This window comes from Mesoplodon bidens, assembly GCF_964165515.1.
Source record: "Mesoplodon bidens genome assembly, chromosome: 3".
NCBI lineage: Eukaryota > Metazoa > Chordata > Mammalia > Artiodactyla > Ziphiidae > Mesoplodon > Mesoplodon bidens.
In genome coordinates, this window is record NC_138178.1 from 109,914,994 (window position 1) to 109,927,431 (window position 12,438).

A 12,438-nucleotide genomic window follows, 5' to 3' on the forward strand; every position below is an offset into this window, starting at 1 on the left:
CAACATTTGGAACAAATTACATGTCCTGATATTAAATATCTGATAAAGAAAATGATGTGGGGTTTCCCTGGTGGCGCAGTGGTTGAGAGTCCACCTGCCGATGCAGGGGACAAGGGTTCGTGCCCCGGTCCGGGAAGATCCCACATGTCGCAGAGCGGCTGGGCCCGTGAGCCATGGCCGCTAGGCCTGCGCGTCTGGAGCCTGTGCTCCGCAACGGGAGAGGCCACAACAGTGAGAGGCCCGCATACCCACAAAGAAAAAAAAAAAGGAAATGATGTGGATACAAAAAAATGTTACGAATAAGAGGAATTTTTAATTCATCTAAATTTGAATATTGGAAACTTACTAAAATTTTTTTTAGAGCACGGTCAGCTGTCAGGTCTTTCAAGGGATCAGGGCTCCCGAGCAGTGTTTTAGAAAGTGTGCTCCATGGACTTCTTACAGTCTCAGAGCAAGATGGCAGTTTATGGGGGTGGAGTCTGGGAATCCCCATTATTAACTAGCTCCTCTGATTAACTGCTGGCATGCCAAAGTTAAAAAATGTCTGCTATACATTTAGAACGAGACAATTACAGGTAGTTTAAAATGAGCCATGATCAAGGAGGTTCTTTGGCAAAATTATTAGTAATCCCCTACCTTGCAAATATTCCTGTGTTCTGACTGTTAGGTAGTTTTTCCATTTCCTGATTCTAAGCTCTACATCCCTGTTACCTCTTTTTTTTTTTTTTTTTTTTTTTTTTTTTGCGGTACGCGTGTCTCTCCCTGTTGTGGCCTCTCCCGTTGCGGAGCACAGGCTCCGGACGCGCAGGCTCAGCGGCCATGGCTCACGGGCCCAGCCGCTCCGCGGCATGTGGGATCTTCCCGGACGGGGGCACGAGGCCGCGTCCCCTGCATCGGCAGGCGGCCTCCCAACCACTGCGCCACCAGGGAAGCCCTGTTACCTATTTCTGAAGTTATAGATTGAGTCTTGGTTGCAATTTTCTAGTGTTTTGGCTATGTCCATCCAGGATTCACCCTTATTATGTACTAGATGTGACAAACATGGAGGACAACCTGGCCTATCTCTTGTTATTTTGGAATTGCTAAAAATGCAATGAAAGAAAGGGCATATTGGTACATGATCAAATAAGGTGCAATTCTCTTTAGTTTCATCTGATTATCTAAAAAAAACGTTTAAGTGACAATGGGCTGCCTGTTCCATAAGATGAAGTAAATCTGCCTAATCAAGTAACTATTTGAAAATAGGTGAACAAGTCCTTTCAAGGAACTGAGAAATGTCATAGCCATCCTACGTGCTGAGGACTAAGCTTAACCTAGTATGAGATAAAGCTGGAGGTGAGAGTGAGGCCATGTCTAATTACTGACAGGTAGTAATGGATAAACTGGATGGTCAAAGGGCCATCAGACAGTCACAATGATGAAATGAAACAAGGTACAACACACTGCCTTAGAATGAACTAAAATGTTCTCAAACTCCTCCCTTCCCATGATTACCTAAAGTCGCCTTTTGTGCAATTATTTGTAATCATATGATTCATTCTGGAGTGTTTTATTGTATACATGCATTTTTATTTAGTTATATATGTACAGCAATATATAATTTATACAAGTATTTAGTTATATATATATAACTGTGATTAAATATGTGTTTAGTTACATACATAAATTATATAACTGTATGTATGTGTGTAGAACTAAAATACATATATACAGAGAGATCGACTGATCATGTAAAGTGATTGGAAATAGTGTTTAACACATTTAAGGTAATCTAGTTATGTCAATCACTGTGCTAACCACTTTCCAGTGCAATTGCATTTAATACTTAAAATAATCCAGTGAGTTAGTAACTAGTGTCACTATATTGCAGACAAGAAAACTGAGACCTGAAGGAATAAGTAACTTGGATGAGGTCACCAAGATGCTGAGTGGAAGCAACTCAGGTCTTTATCACAACATGATCCTGTTTCCCTGTCTTTTTAGACATTATTAAAAACTGTGTTGCTACACTAGCTCTAAGCTAGTGAAAACATATTAAAAATTTAATGTGACAGCATGGCTAAATCCATTAGAAAGGATGGATAATCAAGTGGCTGTAAATGCAGTGGGTAAGAGCATCTGCCTTGGAGCAGGCTGACAGGATTTGCACCCTAGCCCCACCCAGGGAAGCCACTTAACCTTCTACGTCTGCAGTGCCTCATCTTTAAAATGGAAACAATTATAGTATCTACTCAAAGGTTGGGGACAATTAAATAAGTTCATATATGTAAAGTGTGTAAAGTAGTGCTTGGCTACAGTGCAAAGGTTATAGAAGATTAGTTATTCTTATTTTTTTCTTTCAAAATTTAATTAATTTTACTATTACCATTTTACCTGTAACATTTGCTAAGTTAAATTTTCCCCATTTTTTTTCTCATTTTTCAAGTCATGCTTTAATTCACACAAAAAAATCTATTTTTATAACGGACATCTGTTAATGCTTTTGTGTTTGTTTTTAGCCTAGTATCTTTTCCCTGCAGGAACTTCCTCTCTCCAACCTGGAGGGGCTCTCCATCATCCACACTGCCAATCAGAGCCAGGCTCCTGCAGTGACAATGTGATTGTTCCCAGGGTATTACAGGATTTAAGGGCAGCCAATCAGTGCCCCTTTCAGAGACTCTACAGCTACTGACAGATAATTATGGTTCCATTCTGAGTCATGTACAAGGGGTAGCATGTAAGCCTGGAGCTGCTGGGAGATCACTTTGTACCACATGAAAAGCCCACCTGAGAAGGAAGCCATCATAAAGTAAAGCAGAGGTAAGAGAGAGAAATGTGACACTTGAACTATAGGATCCAGATGAATGGAGTTCACCTTCTGGACTTCCCCAGTTGTGTGAGTCAATAAATTATCTCTGCCTAACTTTGAGATAAGTTTCTATTATTTGCATGCAAGAGTCCTGATTAACTCACTGATAAATTATTAGCAAGCATATCTCTAATGCCAATACTCAGCTTATTATATTATAATAGCAAGAATAATTAATGAGTTTAAAATATTCCCTATAGGTTGCTAAATGTCAAGACATTAGAAATAAGCACCCTTTGGTGTGCAACAATGTATGCTGTAAAGAATGGAGAGAAACCAATGATTTCAAGTCCAAGCCCTACCACTGTGTGACCTTAGGCAAGTCATTGAAACTTTCTGGTTTCTAACATAGAGACTAAATCAAATTACTTATTAGAGGATTGCTGTGAGGATCAAATTGCACAATGATAGCTCAAGCACTCCAATATATAGTATTATATTTTACTGAGTCCATGTCTACACTAACAGAAAAAAAAAGCACGATAAAGGAATTTTCTCTTCCTGACACATCTACGTACGTTACAAAGACCTTACAACTTTCTTTTATCTTTTGCTTTTTCATGCCAAGAAAAAAAGTACAACTAACAATTTTTCTGAAGAACACTTGGGAAATGTGCACATCAGTTTGCATATAATTTCTAAAATTATACAATCAATTCTTGGTTACTCGCCAGAGCAACTGCTTAGCTTAGTGTTCTGCTATCCTTTTCCTAGATCCAAATCCTTGGCTCACCCCACACCTGCGTTCTATAAATGCCTTTCACATCCTTTATCTCTTTCAGTCTCTATTACAACTTCATTATATGGGCAGGAATCATTACCCTGTTTTACAGATGAGAAACTGAAGCTCAGAAAAGGTAAGTGATGGCTAATTAGAATAGCAGGAAGTACAACATCACAAACTGCTTCACTGCTGATCCTTACCTTTGATTTAGAGTCACTGAGGTGCCTAGATTTTTACTTCCTTGCATCTGGAATTTTAGTGGTTCTGGTGTGGTTTACAGTATCCTGAGACTGAAAATTCACTAATTTCAGGTGTGACCACCCTTTGCCTGATACTAGTTTGCTTGTGTATTCATCAGATCCTACGTGCTTAAAATTATTTGGTACCGGCCCTGTGATAATATCTAATCAGGAAATTATTTGTTCCCAACAAGACAGTGGAATAGAATCTGGGCCGGTAATTACTTTTGTAACACCTCAGCTAATATTATGACATAATTTAATTAGCTTTTCTTTATACTCAATAATACTTCTGTTCGTACACCAGCAGGTAGGTAACTCATTTGTCATCTGAGCTTCATTTAGCAAATAGTACAACTCCTGTGCCTCAAAGGCAAGGATGAGCTAGAAAAAGATACTGAGAAGAGAGGCCAGTTAATCCCCAAACTGATACTTGAGTCATTTAGAAGAAGGAGATTCTGCCTGAGCTGGTTTCCACATCACTTTGTCTGAGTGGCAGGACATTTTTAGTGCTTAGACATATCTATAGCCAAGTCAAATGTGTTCTTTCTGGTCAAATATAAATGCCTCTTGAATACTCCCATGTAATTCTCTCTTTGTAAAATGCTGTGTCTCTTCCTTTTCTTTCTTCAGTGACTGGCCTAAGTTCCATCTCCCCTGAAAATGCAATTCTGACTAGTCAAGTCCACAGTGATTCTCCTTCCTCCGAACTTGGAGACCCTGATTTTATACCAAGCTAACAATTCAAGGAAATAAATGATCATTTTCCCAAGTTCATATAACTCACCTCCCCAACAAACTTTCAAGGACATTTTATGAAAACTTGAAGGATATTTTATGTTTTGCCCTTTACATTCATATTACTTATGCATGTATATTGTGGTTTCCCAACAAGAGTTTCTTGAGCTGTTGATATCTGTGCCTCTGGCTTCTATTACTAGTGATAATTAAACATTCATAATCTATAGCTTCTATCTACACAGAAAGCCAGCATATTTCCATGATACCAGAGAGTGGGCATCATTTGTTCCACTACTTCAAGAAAAAGTACTCTACTGCTCCAAGAAAAAAACTTTTTAATGTGAAGGCTATTTTCTTAATGTCCTATTCTTGCATAACAGGAAAATGTATGACTGGCTTTAGAGATATTTCAGATTTGCACTGTGGTAACAACATCAAGTTATCTTACTGGATTTCTAGATTATAGATATCAAACATACCTTTAACTGTATTTAAAGGTAATGTTCCCTGACAAGGTTAGGTCACAAGGTTATTTGATAATTCTCTCCTTTCTGAGAAAAATAATTACACTTCCCTTTTTTCCCCTATTGAATTATCCTAAACATTTCATTAATCCTTTGGCTACATGGTAGTTCTTTTTAAGGTCACAGATTCCTTCAAAATATATCCACCTAGCTATGATTTACAACTAATTAAATGATGTTAAAGGTTGTTGACAGAATCGAAACTACAGTGAGGTACCACCTCACACCAGTCAGAATGGCCATCATCAAAAAGTCTCCAAATAATAAATGCTGGCGAGGTTGTGGACAAAAGGGAACCCTCCTGCACTGTTGGTGAGAATGTAAATTGGTGCAGCCACTATGGAAAACAGTGCGGAGGTTCCTCAAAATACCAAAAATAGAGTTGCATATGATCCAGCAATCCCACTCCTGGGCGTATACCCAGATAAAACTATAATTCGAAAAGATACATGCACCCCTATGTTCACAGCAGCACTATTTACAATAGCCAAGACATGGAAGCAACGTAAATGGCCATTGACAGAGGAGCGGATAAAGAAGATGTGGTATATATGTACAATGGAATATTACTCAGCCATCAAAAACAATGCAATAATGCCATCCGCAGCAACATGGATGGACCTAGAGGTTATCATACTAAGTGAAGTAAGTCAGACAGAGAAAGACAAATACCATATGATATCACTTATATGTGGAATCTAAAATACGATACAAATCAACATATCTACAAAACAAAAACAGACTCACAGATATAGAGAACAGACTTGTAGTTGCCAAGGAGGGGAAGGGAGGGAAGGAATGGGCGTTTTGGATTAGCAGAGGCAGACAATTATATATAGGATGGATAAACAATAAGGTCCTACTGTATAGCACAGGGAACTATATTCAATATCCTGTGACAAACCATAATGGAAAAGAATATAAAAACGTATATATATATATAATGTGATATATATATAGATATAATGTGTATGTATATATATATATATATATATATATATATATATATATATATATGTATAGCTGAGTCACTTTGCTGTACAGAGGAAATTAACACAACATTGTAAATCAATGATACTTCAATACAATTCTTTTAAAAAGGTTGCGGCCAATAGTAACTCAAAGCTCTGATAATAGATGGATTGTGCCATTTAATATGAATGTAGTCTAAGAACTAATTGTCCAAGCAATTCATACATGCTCTTTTCCAATTTCTGCACCACCACGTGCAATAACAGGTATCAAATAGATGTTTATCTATGAATGTATTTGCCTCTTTAAGTGGTGGAAAATCTCAACAAACTTAGAACTAGATGTTGCCTGAAAACTAAAAAGGAAGCAGGACCAGTGGTTACAGAATGTACGCTCAGAACATCTGGGTATAAATTCTGGCTCTGCCACTTACTAGCTTTGTGATTTTGGCAGGAGGTTCACTTCTTTTGATTCAGTGTTCTCACTTGAGATATAGATATAATAGTTAAACCTATCTTCACATTTTGTGTGTGTGTGTGTGTGTGATTTAAATAAACTCCAAAGCACGTTCATGAGGAACTGCTTTCTGAAGCATGCAGTGAGCCATTTTCACTGCCTTGACTGCCCCACCACTTCTTTTAAAACTATCTATCACTCTTCCTTTAATGAGGAAACATTTATTAAGAAGAACTTAATTTTAAATAATGCAACACTGCCAAGGTAATCTATCCTAAAAAAAAAGCATCAGAGATACATATAAGAAATTATACGGAAAGGTTATCTAACACTGAACAAATAGAAATAACCTAAAAATATAATAGCGGGGAATATGTATAAAATATTATACATGCTCTAATGTCACATATAGGAAAACAGTATACAAAGAATGTGGTATACTAATATATGTAATGTGACAATTAAAATATCAATATCATAAGGTTCTTGTGTCCATAAGTTAAAATAGAAGTAAGTTAATATATGTATAAGTTAATATAGAAATAGGCATATAGTAAATAAAAGATTACTGTTAGTAAAGATCAAGTATTACCATTATATCAATGTGTAAACATTTATAAGTTCTAAGGAAATACACCAAATATTAACAGTTTCTCTTTATTTCATTTACCTCTTAATGTGTATTTCTCAATTTCTCTATAATACATATACTTTTTACCAGTAGATATTTTTGTCTCCATTTCCTTTACTTCTCCATCCACCTCAATAAATTTGTGCCCCTGCCTTAGTGGGCAATTTGCAATAAGCATTTATCAATTTGAAAATTCACAACTGAATTAATAATATAACACAATGATTAAATCATTCTCACTTTTGAATGGAAGATATTACCTTCATGAGAGATTTCCTTCCAGGGATTTGGTGGATACATGAAAGCTGCATTCTGGATTTGGTCATGTATGTCCTCATCTTCATTAAATGGGAATGTGCCACTTAGGCTTACATAGATGATGACCCCAACAGACCACATGTCTAGAGAGCGATTATAGCCCTTGTTCCTTAGAACCTCAGGAGCCAGGTAAGCTGGGGTCCCCACCACTGACCTCCGGAAAGACTTCTCTCCAATGATCCGGGCAAAACCAAAATCACAAAGTTTCACCTGTTGATAATAATGGTTTGGAGATATAGTAAGGTCACAAATTGTGTGTCTTAGTCCACATCCGCTAAAAAACAACTATAATATTTTACATATATTGTATGGATTTCTCATGGTAGAATAGCTATTTTCCATTTTATGTACTTGAAGATAGTGGTTTATGTACTAATACAAAAGTATTCTTTTATTCATAACAATATCATCTAAACATCCTCCTTCCCTCCTCCATAAAACCAGAGATAAATGTGAAAATATGTATACACAGAAGTGGATAATATTGTTTTACCACGCAGGAAAACCTCATGCAAACTGATGGATTTAACTCAAGGGCTTATGATAAGTAAAGGTTGAAGGATAAGCACAAGGACACATCATGCCATCCACAATAATCCTCAAAATTAGCTCTGCACGGACACCTAGCCAGGACCTGAGGGTATCAGGGAGCCAGGGCAGAACAGCCACCTCAGTCACTTCAGATATGACAGTTCCTGGGAAGAGATCCAGTTGTTTTGCATCCTCTGAGTTGAGGAAAAGAGGAAACTTTTCCCCTTGCCCCTGAGAACAACACTGAACTGCAATATCTTGCCTAACTTGAGAGAGCTGGTAGCATCCCTGGGACTCTTAAGTGTCTCCCTCTTAGGCCAGTGCTCCCAGCATTGACCTAGTGCTGCCAGTTCTCCAGGACGTCCACACGACAGAAGCAGAAGCAGAATGAGAGGCTCAGTGCGCATTATTAAGGCAGGCTGAACTGAGATGCAGAGCGACAAAGCTGCAGTCCCCACAATATAAGAAGGGTAACAAATGGATGAAAACAGACAGGTGAAACTTGAAACAAAGGTTTTGAGGAGAAAGGGTGACAGAATGCTGCAGGGGAAGCAGTGATGCTGTCGGCTGGCTTTTTGCTGAGAGGCTTTTATACTTGCCTGAGGGAAAGGATCAGCTGATGCTAGCAACACGTTTTCTGGTTTGAGGTCACAGTGAACAATATTTTTAAAGTGTAGATGACGCAAAGCTACAAGTATCTATAAAGGAAAAAATCATCAATATCATTTTATTTTAGTCTAAAAGTTTATTTCAAAATGTTTTCTACTAGGACATAAAGTTAGAGGGTCAAGAGAAAACTCAAAATGAATGGTTGAGTTTCTTTATACTCCAGTCCCTGAAATGAGCTAGATTAACACAGCAGGTTTCTAAGGAAACTTTAACGGAAAAAGTATCATATTATGGTGTCCATATAGCAACCAAAACAGGTATAGATAAAAGAATTCAATGATATCTAACAAGGATACATATTCCTGAATATTTTCAAAGAATGAGGACTCAGTCACTGTGCATTTTAAAATTTCATGAGTAGTTTTAATACATGGGCCTGCACACACATTATTCATTTGGTACGTATCCTGAACTCTGGATGCTACAGATATAAATTAGAGAATACAATAAGCCACTGCAACTTTTTTTTAAAGTGTAGTTTAAACTGGGGAGGTAGGGACTAAACAACAAGGGTAGAGAGCTCTAGGTAAACAGTGATAACATTTGATATTAGATATTACCTTTTTTTTTCTGACTCTAATTGATTTCTTACCTGAGTAATTAAAAACTTCGTTATGTGCTCTGGCAACCTGCCCTTTTCACTTGACAAGATCATCTCCAGCATGTCTCCATGGAGTTTTTCCATAACAACAAACACTCTTTCAGGCGTCTCAAACATACACTCCAAATTTACAACACCAGGGTGATGAAGGTTCTATTAAAGATAAATAAAGCACTTAAAGAAAATGAGTTTTTTGATACTGTTTGGCAAGCTCACTGATTATACAAAACTGTTCAAGTTTAAAGCTATGGAGAAACCCACACTTAAGATTTTTAACACCTCTAAATTCCACATGTGCTGCCTTATATTTTTGAAACTCTAATGTCTCCAAGAAATACATCTTTACTTTCTGTGCATAGTGAAATTTTTTTTTCTATGCTACAAATCCAAGTTCCAGCACAGTGAATTGCTAATTAGGTTTTAATTAGAATACCATACTGAGAAATCTGTAATTTCTTAGGATCATCTCCAATATTAAGCATACTGTCCTAAATAAGTTTACTAGGCCATCTCTACACACTTCGTAGAAATTTAAGGTAGACAAGATGAAGTATATTCATGGAGTGCATCTGACTGCACTGATGAAGCACATTAGTCAAAACCTTTTGGCACTGCTCTGCTCTTGGAGGCTGCTCTAGTTTGCTACAGAAGCTCTTACACAGAGTAAAGACCCCCATGAAAACAGAAAAGAAATGATTATTGAGCCCTGTTTTGTTCAGGACACCATGCTATGTGGTAGTGCTGCATGGTTCTCAAGCACTCAATAAATATTTCCACAATAAAGTAATGGTCAATAATGACAGGCTGAATTTGGCTTGACAGGCTGTCACACATGTCAAGTAAAGTTACTTTTAATATTAGATGGGCCCTTGTAATGATGCTTAAGTCTGAATGTTGGTCTGGGGTCATCAACAAAAGCCTTTGATCATTTGACTTTTAATTTTTTTTTCTGCACATGACAACAAAAAATCCTAACATTAAAAGAACTATTACATATTCCACTTATATTTCAATGAAAAATGGGGAAAAAATCATCATGAATAAAAACTACCAAAAGAAGAAAATAGGGACTAACTTTAATGTGCTAACAGCTGAACAGGCAGAAGAAATTGCATCCTTTATTCTAGGGAAAAAAAAATCTCAGCGAGCAATAAAATTAAATGTAAAATGAAAATTCCACAAATTACTGGAAACCTGAAATGGTTCACTTTTCAGACCTCACAGACAGATGCTGGGTGGTGAGCAGTAGAAGGGGATGTGGGTGAACCTGCACTGTCATTGTCCTCCATGCTACTCATCGGCATAGAACGCCTGGCATCAACTCAACATGGAGCTATGGCTGTGGTTGGCAGTAGCTCCCGTGATGATAACCTCTCAGGGTGCCCTTCCACTACTTTGGCAATTTTGATCTCCACCTCAGACATCTGATGGGTCTTTCTGATTCTGAGGCCTTGGTGCCCAATCATGCAGTATAATGTGGTCATGGTATAGCAAGGTACTGAATGTGGTCTGAGAGATGCCTGCACACCTACCCAATGGCCTTTCACCTCTTGAGGGCTGGAGTGATTATTCTTGAAACAGTCAAATCTGGCTACTTCAGATAGACTAGGCCCCCAGAGTTATTCTCTCCTGGTCAGAGCTCAAGTACATGGAACAACTGTGGGATTAACAAAGCTCACGCTGTCACTACTCTTAAATTTCTTTGTCCTGACTGCCTACCAATAGGACCAGATAGCTGGTTGGCTTTGACCACTGTGGGAGTGCCAGATCCTTAGGTGGGAGACTCTAATTAATGACTCCATATATCTGTTCGATATGCAGTATGGAAGACCAGTGACAGCATGGTTCATACCTGAACCTGTGCCCAGGCTGTCACAACAACTAGACAGACCACCAGCCTCTGGGTATCCAAGCATCTCAGCTGTCCTCTCTTAAATCAGTGATCACAGAAGAAGCTTTAAGGATGACATGAGAGTCCTGCCAGAGTCATGATTCTCCTGGGACAAATCCACTATGAGATGTGATAAGTATACCTTCCTCTTCTGAGTATCTTCTTAACTGATTCTTCTATTTACTCTAACTTTAAGCACTCAAGCAGTGTTCTTGGGAGTTTGGCTTCTTTAATTGGCTAAGGCCTTGTCTAGGTGGGGAGTAGGAACAATGAATAGGAAAGGAGCAGACCAACAGAAGTAGGCAGCAAAGCAAGCAGGTCCCTTGTGTTTAGACAGAGGAAAACCTAGAGCGTGAAGGAGAAGACAAAAGTTAAGGGAGTGAGACCTCCAGGACCCAAGGAGGGCAGGGAAGGACAAAAGTGGTGTGGTAGTGGCTCAGCCTGCTGCTTCTGCTGCCCTTGTCGTAGGCTGTGAAGGTTGGGGGGAGAGTCAGAAGATGACCAGGAATCTCTCCTACCTAAATTATTTGAATATATGCACAATGTCAACCCTCATGCGCCTCTACTTGTATTTTTCTAAGCATATGAGTTCCTAGAGGTACTTAAGTCTTTCAGTCAGTATACTCCTTTTTCCTTTCCACCACTCAACAAGATGACTTGAGGGGCCCCTATTCAGAAGGTAGGACTTTAACACGTGCTTATCTAATTGGTATATTCCCAAAATGTTCTAGGCCAAAAGTATGCAATGGATTAATGCGATTGTTTACTGTCAACTATTTTGTGCCATGTTCCCTGTAGACCCTGAAGGACTGTACAACTGTCCTTTAACAGTATCTTTATGAAAAGGATAAGGGAAAATTTTTCTATTTCTCGATAAGGGACTTTGAATATAGTTAGGTATATATTTTAGAAAAAAGTATAGTCAATGAATGCATTGAACTAAAGGTCATGTATACACAACTGGTAAAAAAAAATATGTCTTAGAAAAGTTTAAACTCATATGTTCATTGCAATTGGCCCTTGCTCTTTTACCAAAACCTTTATGTTTTATAGGTTTGCTAAAGAATACATTGAATGGTAGCTGAAAAACCTTTCCAATAGCAAAATGACTTTATTTTTTCTGTATAGCTGATATACAATAAGTTGATATTTTTTGGGGTTTTTTATGTATGGTTGAGACAAGGCCATCAGAGGTGCCTACTCAAGACCCGTACTTTTTTTGCACTGAACCAAATGACCAAACTTGTTTTTACATTTGACAATAACAAAAGAAAATGGAATATAAAGAATCAT

The 12,438-nt window shown here is 37.9% G+C and overlaps 1 protein-coding gene across 1 annotated transcript in view; it reads right to left on the reverse strand.

Annotated features, from left to right (window-relative positions):
- Window positions 1-12,438, reverse strand: part of PRKD1 (protein kinase D1) — a 339,086-nt gene that overhangs the window by 13,926 nt on the left and 312,722 nt on the right. The window contains exons 14-16 of the mRNA XM_081226889.1: window positions 9,246-9,407; window positions 8,584-8,682; window positions 7,396-7,663 (exon numbers count right to left, since the gene is read on the reverse strand). Of these exons, the coding sequence (XP_081083015.1) occupies window positions 7,396-7,663; window positions 8,584-8,682; window positions 9,246-9,407 (529 nt within the window). The remainder of the gene's footprint in view (window positions 1-7,395; window positions 7,664-8,583; window positions 8,683-9,245; window positions 9,408-12,438) is intronic.